This window comes from Rattus rattus, chromosome 8 (genome assembly GCF_011064425.1).
Source record: "Rattus rattus isolate New Zealand chromosome 8, Rrattus_CSIRO_v1, whole genome shotgun sequence".
Lineage (NCBI taxonomy): Eukaryota > Metazoa > Chordata > Mammalia > Rodentia > Muridae > Rattus > Rattus rattus.
In genome coordinates, this window is record NC_046161.1 from 72,927,205 (window position 1) to 72,945,350 (window position 18,146).

General features: G+C 40.2%; 1 protein-coding gene across 1 annotated transcript in view; it reads left to right on the top strand.

Annotated features, from left to right (window-relative positions):
- The window catches only part of Cd109 (CD109 molecule), a 108,137-nt gene that overhangs the window by 55,419 nt on the left and 34,572 nt on the right, over positions 1 to 18,146 (top strand). Inside the window, exons 14-19 of the mRNA XM_032911187.1 lie at positions 78 to 254; positions 2,071 to 2,223; positions 2,361 to 2,435; positions 2,868 to 2,928; positions 12,954 to 13,095; positions 14,786 to 14,903. Of these exons, the coding sequence (XP_032767078.1) occupies positions 78 to 254; positions 2,071 to 2,223; positions 2,361 to 2,435; positions 2,868 to 2,928; positions 12,954 to 13,095; positions 14,786 to 14,903 (726 nt within the window). The remainder of the gene's footprint in view (positions 1 to 77; positions 255 to 2,070; positions 2,224 to 2,360; positions 2,436 to 2,867; positions 2,929 to 12,953; positions 13,096 to 14,785; positions 14,904 to 18,146) is intronic.

Below are 18,146 nucleotides of genomic sequence, written 5' to 3' on the forward strand. Positions count from 1 at the left end.
CTAAAAATTATTATAAATATAACTTCAGTTGAAATATGAGACTCTTTAGCAAAAATTTCACTCTCTGTCCTTTTTAGGTAATATCAAAGGGACAGTTGGTGGCTGTAGGCAAACAAAGTTCAAGAACTTTTTCTTTAACACCGGAAGTTTCCTGGGCCCCAAAGGCCTGTATAATTGTATATTATATCGAAGAGGATGGGGAAGTCATAAGCGATATTCTGAAAATCCCCGTTCAGCTTGTCTTTAAAAATAAGGTAAGAATTAAGGTGATGATGTGTAAAACTTCATTGTAGTGGCGTCTGAGAAACCTAGTATTTCTTTACAAGAAAATCAGGTATCCACATTGCCTGGAAACTTGTATTACTTCCTATCTCCAGAGGATGTATATTTTCATATTAAGCACCACAGTCTTTGGTCAGCTGTGATTCCTGGCTTTAAAACTTTAACTCAAATTCATCAAAGTCATTTCAGTATTTTTTTTTTTTTTTTTTTCTTTTTTTTTTCGAGCTGGGGACCGAACCCAGGGCCTTTTTATGCTTCCTAGGTAAAGGCGCTCTACCACTGAGCTAAATCCCCAGCCCCCATTTCAGTATTTTTAAAAAATAGTTGAGCCAATATTGCTGTGCCTTACGTTCCAGTGGTGACGTGGACCATGTGTGTGTTGGCCTTAGGTAGGTGTAGGGAACAGGGCCATTGGAGATTATGTGGAAGTAGAGAGGGGACTTGGATGGTCTACTCCATTATCTGGAAACTTAACGGGGACAAACTTTCAGTGATCTTGATGTCTTGCTACTGGGGGTCTGGGTGGAGCCTTGTCTCCAGTGCACCTATAATGGGGTACCTCTTAGCCTGAGTAATCGGCTTGTAGAGGAGACTACCTCAGCCCCAGCTCTGACAAGAAACCCAGTGTACTCATTTCAAAGATTCCAGAAAGGGCTGTTCCCACGGCTGCTTTGACCTTCCTAAGAATCAGTTTCAATGTCATGATTTATAGAGTATAGCTCTTAATACTACATTTAAAATTGTTGAAGTGTTGAATCTATGTTTTCTTTTGTTTAAAATAGTTTATTCTAACTCTTTTGTATGATAGTGAGCCTAAGGCCTTGTGCAAATGTGCTAGTATTGAGCCGCACCCTGGCCCCGAGTAACCCTAACTTTCTCTAAGTATAATATAAACTATTTTTTAATCTTATAAAATATATTTTTAGAGAAGTAGCGATATATTTTCTTAGTGTCTGTCAAAGATTCACTTTATAATAACCATGTAAAATGGGTGAATTTTGGAAGGGAATTATGGAGGCTTAAATAAGGAGACACACCTCTGGGGACCAGGTAGGAAGCTAAGAGGAGGGTTTACATAGATTACCCACATCCGGGAAGCAGAGTATATTAAAGGATGTTTTCAAGAAATAGCTTTTGACAAATGAAATAGAAAATTTCAATTTCATTTTCAAAAACGACACTTTCTCTGATCGTTATAAAGCGCTGATCAGAAAGACTAACGTGGAGAAGGAGCAATAAGGGACCACACACGCGAGGAAGACGCCACATTAACAGTTCAGTCACTTACAGGGAACACCTTGGTTGGGCAGTGTAATCAGGGTCCAGTTTGCTTTTAGGCTTGAGCTAGATGACATGGAGGTCCTCAGCAGGACTGGAACGTTCCCGCATGACAAAGAAGTGGTCTTTTTGAAGTATTAGTTGGGTCAGGGTTTGTGGAATATATAAAGACAGATGAAGTTCAGGGAGCCATGGAGACAGCGGGGGAAGATGGTGATTGCTTAGGACCTGTAGTGCTTTTATTTCTGCCCCTTCATTTAGAGGGTGGGCTTCCTGGGAGTTTAGATATGATTGCCCGGTGTTTAGCTTGAGGACTGAGAACTGGAAAATGGAGGAAGGAAGGGGGCGAGGTAGCGAGGTGAAGGATAATTGGTGCTTACACCACACGGAGAATTGTGTGTGGTTTTGGAATTATCCGTGGGCCACAGCAGACAGCATGAATGGATGGGTTTTGAGCCATTTGATCTGGAGAAAATGAAATAAGTTAGTTTTGCCTTCTCCTTTTCTTAGATAAAGCTGTCTTGGAGTAAACCTAGAGTCAAGCCATCTGATAAAGTCTCTCTCAAGATCTCTGTAACACAGTCGTACTCCCTGGTTGGGATTGTAGCTGTTGACAAAAGTGTGAAACTGATAGGAAACTCCAATGATATTACAATGGAAAATGTGAGTTTTAATTTACTCTTGTTTGTGTGAAAAGGTTTGCTAAAAGACCACATTCTGCGTTACTTCTAAAAAACGAGTGGCGGGCAGGATGGATGGATGAATGCGAATCCACTCACTGTGTCTTATCTTCTGTGCAGGTGGTCCATGAACTGGAACTTTATAACACAGAATATTATCTAGGCATGTTCCTGAACTCCTTCGCCGTATTTCAGGTATGTATAGTTGGACTGACAGCCTGAAAAGATATTAGTGTCTTTCACTTTTTACAAACCCTTTTATAGTTAGTTACCATAATGAAGACTGACCTCGATTGGAGCTATGGCCAAAACTCACTGTTCCAAAAATCTAATCAGAGGGGAGAAATATGTCCTTTCAGTTTTAAAAGCCAATGGAAAAATCCGCCCATTCACTGTTAGATTAGTGCAATTGTCGTTAAACACACTTTATAAATATCACTGTATTTGACTTTGAGAAGATGTTTTTATGACTGTGTGAGAGAAGGGAGGAGTTAAACACACACATACACACACACACACACACACACACACGTGCATGCAGGCACGCTGTGTTCTCTATGATTAGGGAACATTTAAACTTTGATCTTATTCTAGTTAATGTTTTTAAATTAACTTTGTCTTTTCTAGGAATGTGGTCTCTGGGTGTTGACAGATGCAAACCTTGTAAGAGATAACATTGATGAAGTTTGTAAGTAAAGTCTTAGGACATGCTTAGCTAGTCATACTGTACATGCTTAACTAGTCGTGCTTCACCTCACGTGTCGCAGATCACTTGTAACGGGACAGGTACTTTCTAGGTCCACATGGCCGCTACGTGCTAAAGTGTTTGCGTTTTATGAGCTTTGGAAGTTTGTGTGTGGATGACAAGGAATGGTGCCTGGGCTTCTTCTGACTACATTTCTGAAATGAATGCTTTTCTGTCATTTTTTTAAGGCACGGGTTAGAGTTTGGGGTGCATCGGATGATTCTGTGGGTCTCATTTGTGTTGCAAGCTCTGCTGTTATTTTAGAATTAGTTAAAAGGGACAAGTTTTTGAAACTTATATCCTCTAACTTTTGTTATCTTGGCTGTTTATGGCTTATTATAACCTCTGTGTCTTAAGATTATCAGTGCATTTAAGTTTCATCATCATATTCTCTATCCTACACAACTTCCCAAATCTGTCTCTATCCAGTCTCACTCACAACTTAAAAAATGTTTTTAGACTTATTTTATCTATATGAATGTTTCACCTCTAGGTATCTCTATGCACCGCGGGTTTTTTTTATTTTAGAGATTTATTTATCTTACGTATGTGAGTACACTGTCTTCATGCGCACCAGTAGATAGTTGTGAGCCATGTGGTTGCTGGGATTTGAACTCAGGACCTCTGGAAGAGCAGCCAGTGCTCTTAACCACTGAGCCATCTCTCCAGCCCCTTACTCACAACTTTCTTTCTGTTGTCCCTCTACCTGTATAGTCCTGACACTCCCACAGCACTGTCCTCAGTAATGTGTCTATGTCCTTACTCACAAACATAATTTTATTTTTTTATTTATTTTTTTACAAACATAATTTTAAAAATGATTTCTTTACTAGACATTTATAGGCTTGTTCTTGTATAGTATAATAACTATACACAATATATTTTGTTAATATGTTATACTATATTATTATATATTAGGTATCAGAGGTAGTATAGCGGTGATCTAAAGTGTATGGGACTATGTAGGTTAGCTAAAACACTACACTGTTTTCTGTATAGGATTTGAATGCTCAGAGATTTTGGCATCCAGTCAGGATGCTGGGGGAGGGGCGCACCTATTGTATCCTTGACTGAGAGTCTTCCATGGATTTCACTACAAGAGGAACCTTCTACCTCAATAGCAAATATGACTCCTGACAGCTACCCAGGTGACAGACATCCATTCTCCTCTTCTGTCTCAGAATAAGGAGCTACACCAGGGTCAGGATGTTCTTGGCCATTTTTAGATCCTTTGAGATAAAAGCTGCTCACGGTTTGAAGAGCAAACCCATTGATGGTCAGTCTTTCAGTTAGTATTAACGTCATCGACTTCTTTTTGCATCTAGGATTCTAAGTCTTAGTTTGTTACCCTGGAGGACTTGAAGGCCCACCCACCTTGTATTATTTTTTGATTACCACCATGCTGAATTCCGGTTGTTCTTGCTCCTCTTTCTACACTCACCTGCCTTACAAATAGTACAAATTCACTCTGTAACAAACCAAGTTTCTTCTTCTTTTTGAATAATAAAAATGGTTATTTTCTTTTTTATTGGATATTTTTTATTTACGTTAAAATTTACATTGTAAATGTTATCCCATTTCCTGGCTACAAATCGAGTTTTTAATCTGTACGCTTACAGCCTTGTGTTTCCTTCTTTGACAAACGTAGTTGAAATAATTCCATTTTTTTTCTGGTATGAAATTGTTGTTTTCTCAAATGTCTGTTTTAGTTCCTGTTAGAGCTCATCTGTAATTCTTCTTTCTCTGAAAAGTATCACAGTGTTTAAGAAAAGAGCTGTTGTCATATACTACTGGCTTTGATTCAGGAATTATGGCTCCAAGGACTGAAGAAATGGTTCAGTATTTAAGAGCATTGACCCTTTCAGAGGACATAGGTTTGATTACCAGCACCTGCCCAGCACCACAGTGGCTTACAACTACCTGTAACTACAGTTCCAGGGGATCCAATGTTCTTTTCTGGTCTCTGTATGTATTGTGTGTACATGACACACAGACATACATGCAGGCAAAAAATGCCCATACACATAAAAAAAATAGAGTATGACCCAGGGCCAATTGGTCAAGTTTTTATGCCTCAAGTTTCTCCCTTCCACATTGATTTAATAATATGTGTTTTGCAGGATTGTTAGGAAATGAAAAGTAAAATCATAATTTATCCTGTATTGAACAGTTTTGTACAGTGTATTGAGTAACTCAAGATGCTTCACACATGCGTCATACTTTGTCAATTTTCCATTTATCCTACCCCTTAGGCTGAGATCATTTGCTCACTCTTCAATAGACACTGTTGAAATTAAGTGCACACCCAGCACATAAGAGGCAGCGGTGGTTCCACCTTGGGCTGAGGGGGCAGATAGAGACACCAAGATGGCTATGTCAGGGCCATGATGGGGAAGCACAGCCTGCTTCATGAGTACTGAAGGGCACCGGGGCAGAGCAGAGTCATTTCTTTCTTTTTTTTTTTTTTCAGAGCTGGGGATCGAACCCAGGGCCTTGCGCTTGCTAAGCAAGCGCTCTACCACTGAGCCAAATACCCAACCCCGCAGAGTCATTTCTTAACTAATTTTTAAAATTTTAAGTTTTTTTCTCATTTTTACAGATTTTTTTAAAAAAAATTATTATGATATCATTTTCCCCTTTCTTTCCTCCCTCAAAAACCTCCCATAGATCTCTCCTTGATCTTTTTAAAATTCATGGCTTCCTTTTTCATTGTGTGTGTGTGTGTGTGTGTGTGTGTGTGTGTGTGTGTGTATTTCTAAATACATAAATACAACCTTCTCAGTCTTTATAATGTTATATATGTATATATATCTATATGTAATACATATATGTATATATGTATATTTTCACAGGTGACCATGTGGTATTGGATAGCCAATTGATGGCTCTTCCCTGGGGAAGACTATTTCTCTGCTTTCGGCATTCTTAATTGCTTGTAGTCCCTTGTGTGGGTTGAGGCCTCCTGGACCTCTCCCTGTCCATATTATTCTTCTCCTTATTCAGCTCATGCTTAGGCAGTCATATTGGTGAGAATATGGTGTATTCTCTGACATTCCGAGAAGACACAGTCTCACTTCCTGTTCCTCGGGCTCTTACAGTCTTCCCACATTCTGCTTCCTGAAATGTTCCCTGAATCTTAGATTCATCAGCTGGGACAAGGCTCTACATCTTTGCACTGTGATTGGTAGTTTTCAGTACCAGTTTTCTTGTCAACACCTAGTGTGCTGTGGTCCCAAGGGTAGAGCTGAATCAACAGGACACCGGGTACACAGCCATAGTTAGTCAATGCACACTTGATTCAAAGTTTCGGCATCTTTTATACAAAAGGGAGAATAAAAATTTTCTACAGTTTCCAGTTTATACCAGGTGCTGTTTACCTAGCAATAGCTTATCTGGACTCAAAGTGACCAAGACCTCCTTACAGACTGAGAAATCTGTCAACAGTCCAATTCTTGGATGCGTTGCTTCTTATAATTAAAAATAAAGTTGCTTTCTCATGAGAAAAGGATCCCGGAGGTTGCGTCCTCAGGTTTGCAGCTTACTCGGCAGCATACTAGGATTTTCTGCTTGAGAAAGTGTGCTTCCTCTGTCTTAATCTGCTGAGAGTGACAAAGACCCTAGGTTGCCTCGAAGCTGGCAAGCTCGGAGCAGACTCCTCATGCCATTTCTCTACAGTCTCTCTCTATTGCAAAGAGAAATTTTCTTGATGCGGGATGAGGGCTATACTTATATAAGGACAAACACTTAGAATGTAATTAGGGATCATGTTGGTTTAGGAAATGGAGCAGTTGTAGGTTCTCTTCTGAGTCCCATGACCTCACTAGGCCTAAGTAGTTGGCTAGGTTTCCAGTACCCAGGCATGATTTGCCTCCTGTTGAGAGGTTCTTTTATTATTAATTAATTAATTATTCTATTTATTTATTTACATCTCAAATGTTGCCTCCCTCCTAGTCCTCTCTGGAAGAGTTCTTCCCTTATACTCCCTCCCCTTTGCCTCTGAGAGGGTGTCCCCTTTCCTTACATCCCCTGTCCCTGGGCATTGAGTCTCTACAGGATTAGGTGCATCCTCTCCCATTGAGGCCAGGCAAGACAGTCCTCTGCTACATAAGTGCCAGGGACCTCAGACCAGCCCGTGTATGCTCTTTGGTTGGTGGCTTAGTCTCTAGGAGCTCCCAGGTTAGTTGACACTGTTGGTCTTCCTATGGTGTTGTCATCTCCTTCAGTTCCTTCAATTCTCCCCCTAACTCTTCCATAGGGGTCCTCGACGTCAGTCTGATGCTTGGCAGTGAGTATCTGCATCTGTCTCAGTCAATTGCTGATAGAGCCTCTCAGAGAACAGCTATGTTAGCCTCCTGTCTGCAAGCACAACATGGCTTCAGGAATAGTGTCAGGGTTTGGTACTCACCCATGGAATGGACCCCAAGTTAGGCTGCTCACTGGACAGCCTTTCCTTCAGTCTCTGACTTACATTCTTAGGTACCAAAGCAGCAGCAAGACCAATACAGCAGCAAGGAGGAAAGACGACTGTGGGCCTGTGGCTGCACTGGCACACGAAACTCACTTGAGACTGAGAAGGAGGTCTTGGTGCAAGGGGGTAGATTTGGATCTAACACATTCTCTTTGTGTGAACGTTCAGTCTTCCCAGTGCCATTTCTTGAAGATCATTTCTCCAATGTATGTTTTTGGCAGCTTTGTCAAATATGTTGAGCTATGTTCTTTTAGTCTCATTTAGATTTTTGTCACATTGATTTTTTTTTTTTTTTTTTTTTTTGCATCTGTTGAGATGATCACGTGGATGCAGGACGCATCGCTCCAGGCTCTTCTGGCTTTCAAAGTCTCTGCTGTCAAAGCAGCTGTTATTCTGATGATTTTCCTTTGTATGTGATTTGTTCTTTCTTTTGCAGCTTTCAAGCATCCTTCTTTATTCTGTAGACTTATATATGCTTTAACAATGATATGCTGCGAGGATTTTCTGGTCTTGTCTCTTTGGTAGTCTGTGTGCTTCTTGTATCTACGTGTATCTTTCTTTACCTTGGAGGAATTTCCTTCTATGATCTGGTGTATGCTATTGATTTAGAATTCATGCTTTAGGAGTACAGAAAGACACTCAGAAGCAGAGTAGATATGTCTCTTAAGTATGTTTAAAACTTTTTTTACTTATTGCTTTCAAATTTTAATTTATTAATCAACTTCACAACCCAATCCCAGCTTTTCCTCCCTCCTCTTCTCCCAGTCTCTCCCTCTTCTCCCCCTTCCCCCCATCCACCTCTACTCTCTTTCCCCTCAGAAAAGGGGAGCCCTCCCATGGATATCAACCAGCCTTGTCATATCAACTTGCAGCAGGACTAGGTACATTCACTATTGAGAATAGACAAGGTAGACCAGTTAGGGGAAAGGTATCCAAAGGCAGGCAGTATAATCAGAGACAGCCCTGCTTCTGCTATAAGGGTCTGACATTAAGACCCAGGTATGTGCAGAGGACCTAGGTCCATGCCAAGCATCCTCCCTGGTTGGCAGTTCAGTCTCTGTGGCTCTTATGAGCCCAGGTTAGTTGATTCTGGGGGTTTTCTTGTGGTATCTTTGACCTCTCTGGCTTCTTCAATCCTTCCTCCCCCTCTCCATAAAATTCTCCGTGCTCCCCCAAATGTTTGGCTGTGGGCTTCTACAGTCTGTGTCCATAAGTTACTGGGTGAAGCCTCATAGATGATAGTTATGTTGGGCTCCTGCTTGGAGGAATAGCAGGATATAATTAATAGTGTCAGGGGCGGGCTCTCTCTTATTGCATGGATCTCAGGCTGGGCCAGTCATTGGTTGGCCAATCCCTCAATCTCTGCTCCATCTTTGTCCCTGCACATCTTGTAGGCAGGACTGATTGTGGGTTTAAGGTTTTGTGGCTGGGTTGGTGTCACAGGCCCTCCCATTGGGAGTCTTTCCTGGTTACAAGAGACTGTTCTGTATCTCCAATTGCTAGGAGTCTTAGCTGGGGTTGCCCTCATAGATTCCTGGGAATTTCCATTGTCCTAGGTTTCTGGCTCATCCTAGAGATTCTCTTCCATCCTCATTCCTGTTTTTTCTCCCAGTACTCTCTCCTCACGCCCTCTACCCGCTTTGATCCCTCCTGTTCCTATTGCCACCCTTCCCCCAATTGGTCTCTTTCTTCCATCCATCCCTGTTATCTATTCATTTTCCATTCTCAGTGAGATTTAACTTTCTTCCTTTGGTGCCAGCTTGCTACTTAGCCTCTTTGGGTGTGTGGATTGTAGCATGAGTATCCCGAACTTTATGGCTAATGTTCAATTACCCATCATGATCCTGAGTGGATCATCTCACTCAGGATATTTTCTAGTTTTATCTAGTTGCTTGCCAATTTTATGATGTCCTCGTTTTTTTTTTTTTTAAGATTTATTTATTTATTACATATAAGTACGCTGTAGCTGTCTCCAGACACACCAGAAGAGGGCATCAGACATCATCATAGATGGTTGTGAGCCACCATGTGGTTGCTGGGATTTGAACTCAGGACCTCTGGAAGAGCAGTCAGTGCTCTTAGCTCAGTAGCTTTCCAGCCCCGATGTCCTTGTTTTTAACAGCTGAATAGTATTCCATTGTGTAAGTGAACCACATATTCTCATCCATTCTTCAGTTGAGGAACCTCTAGGTTGTTTCCAGTTTCTGGCTATTACAAGTAAAACCACTCTGAATATAGTTGAGCAAGTGTCCTTATTGGATGGTGAAACATTTTTTGTGTATATGCCCAGGAGTGGTATAGCTGGGTCTTGAGGTACAACTATTCCCAGCTTTCTGAGAAACCTCCAGATTGATTTCCACAGTGGTTGCATTCTTTGTGAATTTTATACAATGTGTTTTGATCAGTATCTTTCCTTTCTCCAACTTCCCTCATATTCACTCCCTTCTCTACTGACCTACCCAGATTTGTGTCCTTTGTTCCCATTTTGTTCAAGTTATGTTGCTCTTATATTCTGTGATCTGTGACTTGGAACTGGAGTGGTTGACTCACCAAGGGATACACTATTAAGGAACCCAGACTTTCCTTCCAGAAGCTATCAGTTGCCAAAGTATCTCCTTAGCTATGGTTGGGACCCCTCTCCATGTTGGGTTGGACTGACTTGAGCTTGCCCAGGCCTTGTTCATGTTGTCATAGCTGCTTTGAGTCCATATTTGCAGCTGCCCTGTTATATCTGGAGGGCACCATTTCTTTGTGATATTCCGTTACCTATGACTCTTACACTTCTTTGAGCCTTGGGATGTAATATAGATGTCTTCTTTAGGGTCAGGAATTCCACAGTCTTTTATTCTCTGTATCTTGACCAGTTGGGGGGTTTCTGTTATTCATCATCTACTGAAAATAGAAGCTTCTCTGATGAAGGCTGAGAGATGGTTTAATCTATGGATATAGTGATAAGTAATTAATTATGTCCACTTAGCAGAAGGATGGCAACAAATTCTCCCTTAGGACCTAGACACAGGTTCTTAACCTGACAGTGGTATGAGGTATCAGTTTCGTCATATAGAGTGGGAACTAAATCCAATCATGTTTACATTGAGGTCATTCACTCTACTGTTGCATCAGTGGGCGTGTCTCGCCAGGCCAGCTGTTGTTGTGGCTTGCAGGGTTCATAGGGTATGACTGGTGGTTACTTTACTCCTCTGGTAGCCAGCAGAGCGCCCTCTAGCACTAGGAAAGCTAGACAGAAGTGATTAAGCCTCCAGGTGAGTAACATCTTGATAGCTTCATGTTTTATGACTCAAGTTTTTGTAGTGTTCTTAGCAATAGGATCTTACCATCCTTCAAGTTCTGGAGGGTAACCAAGGGCATTGGCAGTAGCTTGCAATGTTTGGGGATTTATGGGAACTCGATAGCCAAGGACTTCAAAAAGTGATTCATTCTGGACACTGGGCCCTTAATTTGTTAACCTATGATGTCTATCAGGGGTATAGTTATTAGGTAATTACATTTTAATTCTTATTTTAAAGTTATGTATATGTGTATGTATACAAGAGAGCTGGTGTTCTTGGAGGATATTGATGTTGAATCTGGAGTTACAAGTATGTGTGACCTCCCTCACATGGGTGATAAAAATCAAACTTGGTGAGTCCCCTGTAAGAGTAATGAATGCTCTTAACTGCTGACTTACCCCTTCAGCTCTGTATAATGTGTGTGTGTGTGTGTGTGTGTGTGTGTGTGTGTGTGTGTGTGTGTGTGAATTTCAAGGAAGCTTCCAAAGTAATGTGAAGGTTTTAGTTTGATCTTTTAAGTGGTTTTTAGTGTTATTTATCCATTCACATATTTCCTCTTCTACCCTGCCTTCCTATACCCCACTGCAATTTAACCTTTCCGTTCATCCCATTATTACCCTCTGAGTCTTTATACCTTCGCCTTGTCTCTCTTCTCCATTGAAAGTCTACCCTGTGCTCTCCTCCTAATTTCCTGACCTCTGTGTGTATGCCAACTGAAACATACACGTCTGAGGATCCAAGCTAACATCCAAAAATGAGAGCAAGCATGCAGGCTGTCTCTTACCCTCTCATCTCTGCCAAACTCCCAGCTGTCATACTGATTCCTTTGTCTACTGCCTTCTAACACTGTTTTCCACAGCACCAAACCGTTTTCATATCGATGCCAGAGTTAACTTTGCAAAACATGGATTACTTTATGTTTTTCTTTACTTTAAACCTCAGTGATCATCATTTACAACATGCAGTCCAAAGCCCTTAGTATGACTTACATATTCAAAATATGAACACAACCATTCCTTCTCCTCTCAATGATGCCATTTTAACCAAATACTTAGTGTTGTATTCTGGAGACGGTTTTGTACTTGGTTCAGTTTTTCCCTTTGTCTTAAGACTTGAAGAAAGTGGGATGCAGACAGCTCACTGCAAAAGGAGTATTTTCTACTGAAATTCTTTTTAAAGATTTATTTATTATATATGAATACTCTGTAGCTGTCTTCAGACACACCAGAAGAGGGCATCAGATCTCATTACAGATGGTTGTGAGCCACCATGTGGTTGCTGGGAATTGAACTCAGGACCTCTGGAAGAGCAGTTAAGTGCTCTTAACAGGTGAGCCATCTCTCCAACCCTCTACTGAAATTCTTTTCACCATTCAGATTCCTTATAAATTTAACTTTTCTTTAATAGACCTTACATATTATCAACATTTCATGTTTATTGAAAAATTTTATCTTCTCTATAGGTTATAAAAATATCTCATTGTAGTCATTTTTATAGCTTTGGTAACTACTACACTATGATGTAATTTTCTTTACATTGTATTTTAAATTAAATTTTTTGAGATAGGGTCTCTCTACAAAGCATTGACTGCCCTGGAAATTGACTGGTGTTAAACTCACAGAGATTGGCCTGCCCCTACCTCCTGCGTACTGGTTTTATAGATGTGCAGTACCATGCTGGCTCATAGTTCACAATCATTTTAGATTTACAGAAAAATTGAAAAAAAAAACAAACGAGATAGATGACCCAAATGTCTCCATATCCACACACATTTGTTTAAATGTAAAATTTAGCCAATGGATTGACTACAGTGTCCCAGGTGGACCAAGCCAAAGGCAGTCAGCACCCAGTCAGCACCCAGGAGCTTTCAAAGAAGAGTATAAAACATCATAGGCGGGCTCAAAAAATGTGATTTAACTTTAATAACTTAAAATTAAATAGGCTAGACAACTAATATCTAGGTTTTCAGCTATCGGTCATTGGAACAGAGGAGACTGAACACATATTTTGAGTTCTGAGTTCACTGTCCATGTGGTTTCGGTGAGTCCCATGACTTGTCTGTTGTCCAGGATGCTTCTTCAGAATGCAGACAGTTGAACAAGATGAATTCTGAACTTCATTCTGCTGCCAGGTCCAGGGTCTCGGAGGGCTTGCAATTCGTCCTGTTCAGTGCCTTTCCTTTCCCCCACCATGGTCTGTGTTTATTGCAGACGACACTCAAGAGTATTCCGAGCGCTTTGCGGAGGAGAACGAGGCAAACCTGGTTGATTTTGAAGACACTTCTTCAGCTAGCAATTCACATGTCAGGAAGCATTTTCCAGAATCATGGATTTGGCTAGACTTCTACATGGGGTAATGATCTGTAAAGTTCTTTGTCCATTTATGTTTGGTTTCGTGTATCTCTTGAATAATATTTTCCTACATTCTAATGTGTTTTAAGCATAAATCTTGTGTGTTGAGGAAGTAAACTGATGAGGGAGTTTGGGGCTTAGTATGATGAGGTCTCTAACTGTAGTGTTTGATTGAATCACATGAGGACTGTGGCCACAGAGTGTCATCCAGGAGAGGGTGAGGCTTTATAAATGGCGAATTAAACTTCCTTGAAGTCTCCTAGCTTTTGTTGAGGGAAACCCACAACAAAAGTCTTTTTTATTAACTTGATAGGGATACAGTCCAAACAAACAAACGAGCATCCACAAACTTATCTGAAAATCTAGAGAGGAATATTGGAGTGAAGCTCGAAAGGAATCAGATTTAAAAACTGGAAAATAGCATTTGTATGTATTGCCAAGCAACCAGAGTTTGGGACTAAGAACAATTTTTTTACTTAATTTGACCCTGGACTCTTTTTTCTTTCTTTTTTTTGTTATCCTTTTTTTTGCACCAGTGGAAAAGCCCTGGGGCCTGCTAAGACTGAACCCCCAGGGAACTAGACTGTTGGGGGGAGGGGGGCAATGGGGGGAGGATGGGGAGGGGAACACCCTTAAGGATGGGGAGGGGGGAGGGGGATGTTTGCCCGGAAACCGGGAAAGGGAATAACATTCGAAATGTATATAAGAAATACTCAAGTTAATAATAAAAAAAAAAAAAAAAACATGTTAAAGTGCAAAAAAAAAAACAAAAAAAACAACAACAAAAAAAAACATTTAATCCATTAGTCCCCCTCCCCATCAATTTTTTTTATTAACTTGAGGTTTCTTATTTACATTTTCCCCAGCCCCCATCCTCCCCCCTCCCTTTCTGGGTGTTCCCCCCCCCCCCCCAACAATCACATTCACTGGGGTTCAGTCTTAGGGACCAGGGCTTCCCTTTCCACTGGTGCTCTTACTAGGATATTCATTGCTACCTATGAGGTTGGAGCCAGGGTCAGTCCATGTATAGTCTTTGGTAGTGGCTTTGTCCTGGAAGCTCTGGTTGCTTGGCATTGTTGTTCATATGGGGTCTCGAGGCCCCTTCAAGCTCTTCCAGTTCTTTCTCTGATTCCTTCAACGGGGTCCTGTTCTCAGTTCAGTGGTTTGCTGCTGGCATTACCTCTGTATTTGCTGTATTCTGGCTGTGTCTCTCAGGAGAGATCTATATCCGGCTGCTGTCTGCCTGCACTTCTTTGCTTCATCCATCTTATCTAATTGGGTGGCTGTATATGTATGGGCCACATGTGGGGCAGTGTGCAAAGTACTTCTTGAGAAACTGAAATGCTCAGTGACTTTAAACTTAGATACATAAATGACACAAATATAAATTGGTCCTGCCAAGGCTGGACCCCCAGTGTAGGGGATTGTTGGGGGGGCGGTAATGGGGGTGGATGGGGAGGGGAACACCCATATAGAAGGGGAGGGGGAGGGACTAGGGGGCTGATGGACAGGAAACTGGAAAAGGGAATAACATTTGAAATGTAAATAAGAAATACTCAATTTAATAAAAATGGAAAAAAAAGAATGAATGGACAAAACATTAAAATTTTTTCTAATTGTTTGTTATGTTGTTTTATTTGGAATTATGTGAAATATTAGTTTTGTAATTTCTGTATTTGTGTTGACTTCAGATCTAAGAATCAAGAAGAGTATGAAGTTACTGTGCCTGATTCCATCACTTCTTGGGTGGCTTCTGCTTTTGTCATCTCTGAAGACTTGGGTTTTGGGCTAACAGCCACTCCAGCAGAGGTAGAAAGAATACTGGTTGCGGGCGAGGGAAGGGCTCAGAAATCTAATGAAATGAAAATGATCAACTATCTATCATTAATTTATTTATCACAGTTTACTGTGACTTTACCTTTCTGCCTTCAATCGTGTCAACATCTTTGAAAAATTAGTATAGTATTATTATTTATAAATTTATCTTTTTTATTTTATGTTCATTGGTGTTTTGCCTGCACACATGTCTGTGTGAGAGTGTCATATCCCCTGGAAGTGGAGTTACAGACAATTGTGAGCTGCCATGTGGGTACTGGGAATTGAACCTGGGTCTTCTGGGCAAGCACCTTTTAATTGTTGAGTAATTTCCCCAGCCGTTAATAATAATAATAATGATGATGATGATAATAATAATTTATTGTTATAATTATTGTTATCATTGTGTGAGTGTGTATACACCACAGCACACACACGGCAGAAAAATTGTCAGAAAACAATTTTGTGGGTTCAATTCTCTTCAGTTATGTTTATGTGAATTCCAGAAATGGGAATTGAATTCCGTTTGCCAGACTTGTCTAGCAAGTCTTTACCCATTGAGCCATCTTGCTGGCCCTGTGATAACTGTTGAATCTGAGTTATATTAAATGGATAGATCTGGTCATAAGGTTAAAAATATTATTGCTAAAACATTTTTCACTTTTTACATACTAAGTTTTTATTTCATTCTTTGAGCCAGAAGTCTTTTGGTCAAATCAGAAAATGCAGACACTTTTGAAGTCTTTTCCTTTGAAAATGAGGTCTTACATATATTGTAAGAATGTGTGTTCATCAGCCTAGTAAGAGCACCAGTGGAAGGGGAAGCCCTTGGTCCTGCCAAGACTGAACCCCCAGTGAACGTGATTGTTTGGGGGAGGGCGGTAATGGGGGGAGGTTGGGGAGGGGAACACCCATATAGAAGGGGAGGGAGTGGGGTTAGGGGGATGTTGGCCGGAAACCGGGAAAGGGAATAACATTTGAAATGTAAAGAAATACTCAAGTTAATAATAATAAAAAAAAAAGAATGTGTATTCATATACTCTCAGCATAAGAGCATGGTGTGGATTATGCAGTGGTCAGCTTAACTCCTCCTACATTCTTCCCCTTTACTGTAGGCTGTAGTCAGTGTTCAATGTTTTCATACATGGAAGGAAACACTAGAGTAAAATTAAATGTTCTGTAAATGATATGTATTTTTGAAATAATAAATACATATAGATAATGATAATTAATTAAGGTAAATGCACCACACACTACTAAAAACAATAAATAATTTAGTTTAGCATGTCTCTAAAACATCCAAATTTAGATAACATGTAATATTTGACATAATTTTTTATATTTAAATTTTGTGTCACAATTGGCTCAATTTATCCTTTTCAACATTATAAGCCTTAATTTATCTTGTCACTTAATTTTAGGCATTTCTTCCTAATTCCAACTCTAGTAATTACTATAATGTATATTATATTTAAAATTTCAATGTTGGATTAATTTTTATTTTGTTACCAATTGCCATTATCTTTACTAGGACAAAGTTCCACATTGTACTCAGTTTAAGGTAACTCAAGCATTCCTGTGTTAAGTAAGACTGCCTTAGATAAGCAATGCTTTCTGTGCAATTCTGTAGGCAGAATTTCCTTACTTAATCATTGCTGGGAACAGAAAACAGGTGTCATTTGTATTATAACTTACTTTTAAGCTTGTAGTCATAGAGAGAATTCAGCCTTTTGGCTACATCAAGTGTAACATTAGAATTTTATAATAAGAGTGTTTTGCCCATATCTATGTGCACTGTGTGTGTTTGGTGCTCAAGGAAGCTGGAAAAGGGTGTTGGATCCCCTAGAACTGGAGTTCTGAGTTGACTTGTGAATACTGGGAGTCAAATCTTGGCTCTCCATATGAGCAGCAAGTGTCCTTAGACTTTTAACCATTCATTTATCCAGCCCCTATTTTGTTATTAAGTTTATTATTGACCTAACAATGGTGAGATTATTTGAAAGATGAGCACAACTTCTCAAGGTGTCTCACAGCAGGCGCTTCTTCATTCCTGTGCTCAAGTCTTATCATACTTTGTTACCAGGTGCTAATAAGAATATAAGGATCATGAATGGTCTCAATCCAATACCTATCACTCCATCATACCAGAGATTTTGTATTGCTTCCTTAGGATCGATAAGTGAAATTTGTAGAAATATTAGTGCCTTGGGTTTGTATATGATATTATGATGGAAGCCCAGGCCATTTAATCAGATGATTTATTTACATGATCATCTAAGCAAATAGTCGATATCGATGTAGATACTTACATGGTATTTTAAATGATAAAATTTGTAGTGTCAAATGCACCCAGCAACAAATCACATTTCTGTGTCTCAAATATAAACCACACACAAATAATGAATAAATCAGAACTCACAAGGGATTCAAGGCAGTAGTTGTTTATTTGTTTGGGACAATCCTAAGCGTTGTAGAACTTCAGGTCACAAAGTGCTGCTGCCACCGTTCAGCCACTGTGACAATCTGAAATGCTCAGTCAACAAATGTCTACATAAACCTGGTAGACACGTCCATCCCCTTGACATTGTGACATGGTCTTGTCATCTACAAAGTTCATAGTTGTGAAGTGGGCAATCACATTTTAAAAAGAATAAGCATCTGACCCTCCCCCACCCCATGCTTAATGTTGTATTGGCCATGTTCATGTTGGCTTTGCTGTACGTGGGTCACAGAGGCATGGGTTAGAGTCACAGGGTATGCCTTCCAGAGAGGCTTACTTCTGCTATGGAGAACACCGGCCTAGAGTGACCAGGCTGTATTTCTGGAGTGGCCATTCTGAGCTGGCCACATTGAGAGATTTCCTCAAGTAAGTCTCAAACAGAGACTGTTGGATTGGACAATAATTTTTGAAGGAAATTATGGAATCAATACAGTATGGAGTCAATGACAGCTTGTTTTGGTATCAGAATGGGTTATGGCTCCTTCACTTGTAGTAGGTACAGAAATTTCTGAACATCATTTAAAAAAAAATAAAACAGGAACTCAGCACCCTTATCGGGGTGTAATGATTGCACAAATAACTTAGTGCTTGGTTACTATCAGGTCCGTAATACAGTTCAGTAATTACTGGGCTAAACAACAGCTTCCTACCGTTCACTCGGTGGGAGCTGTTCATTGGTGACGGGTGTTCCAGGCTCTGTGGACATTGCTCTTGTATCTAATGTGAAACATTTTTAT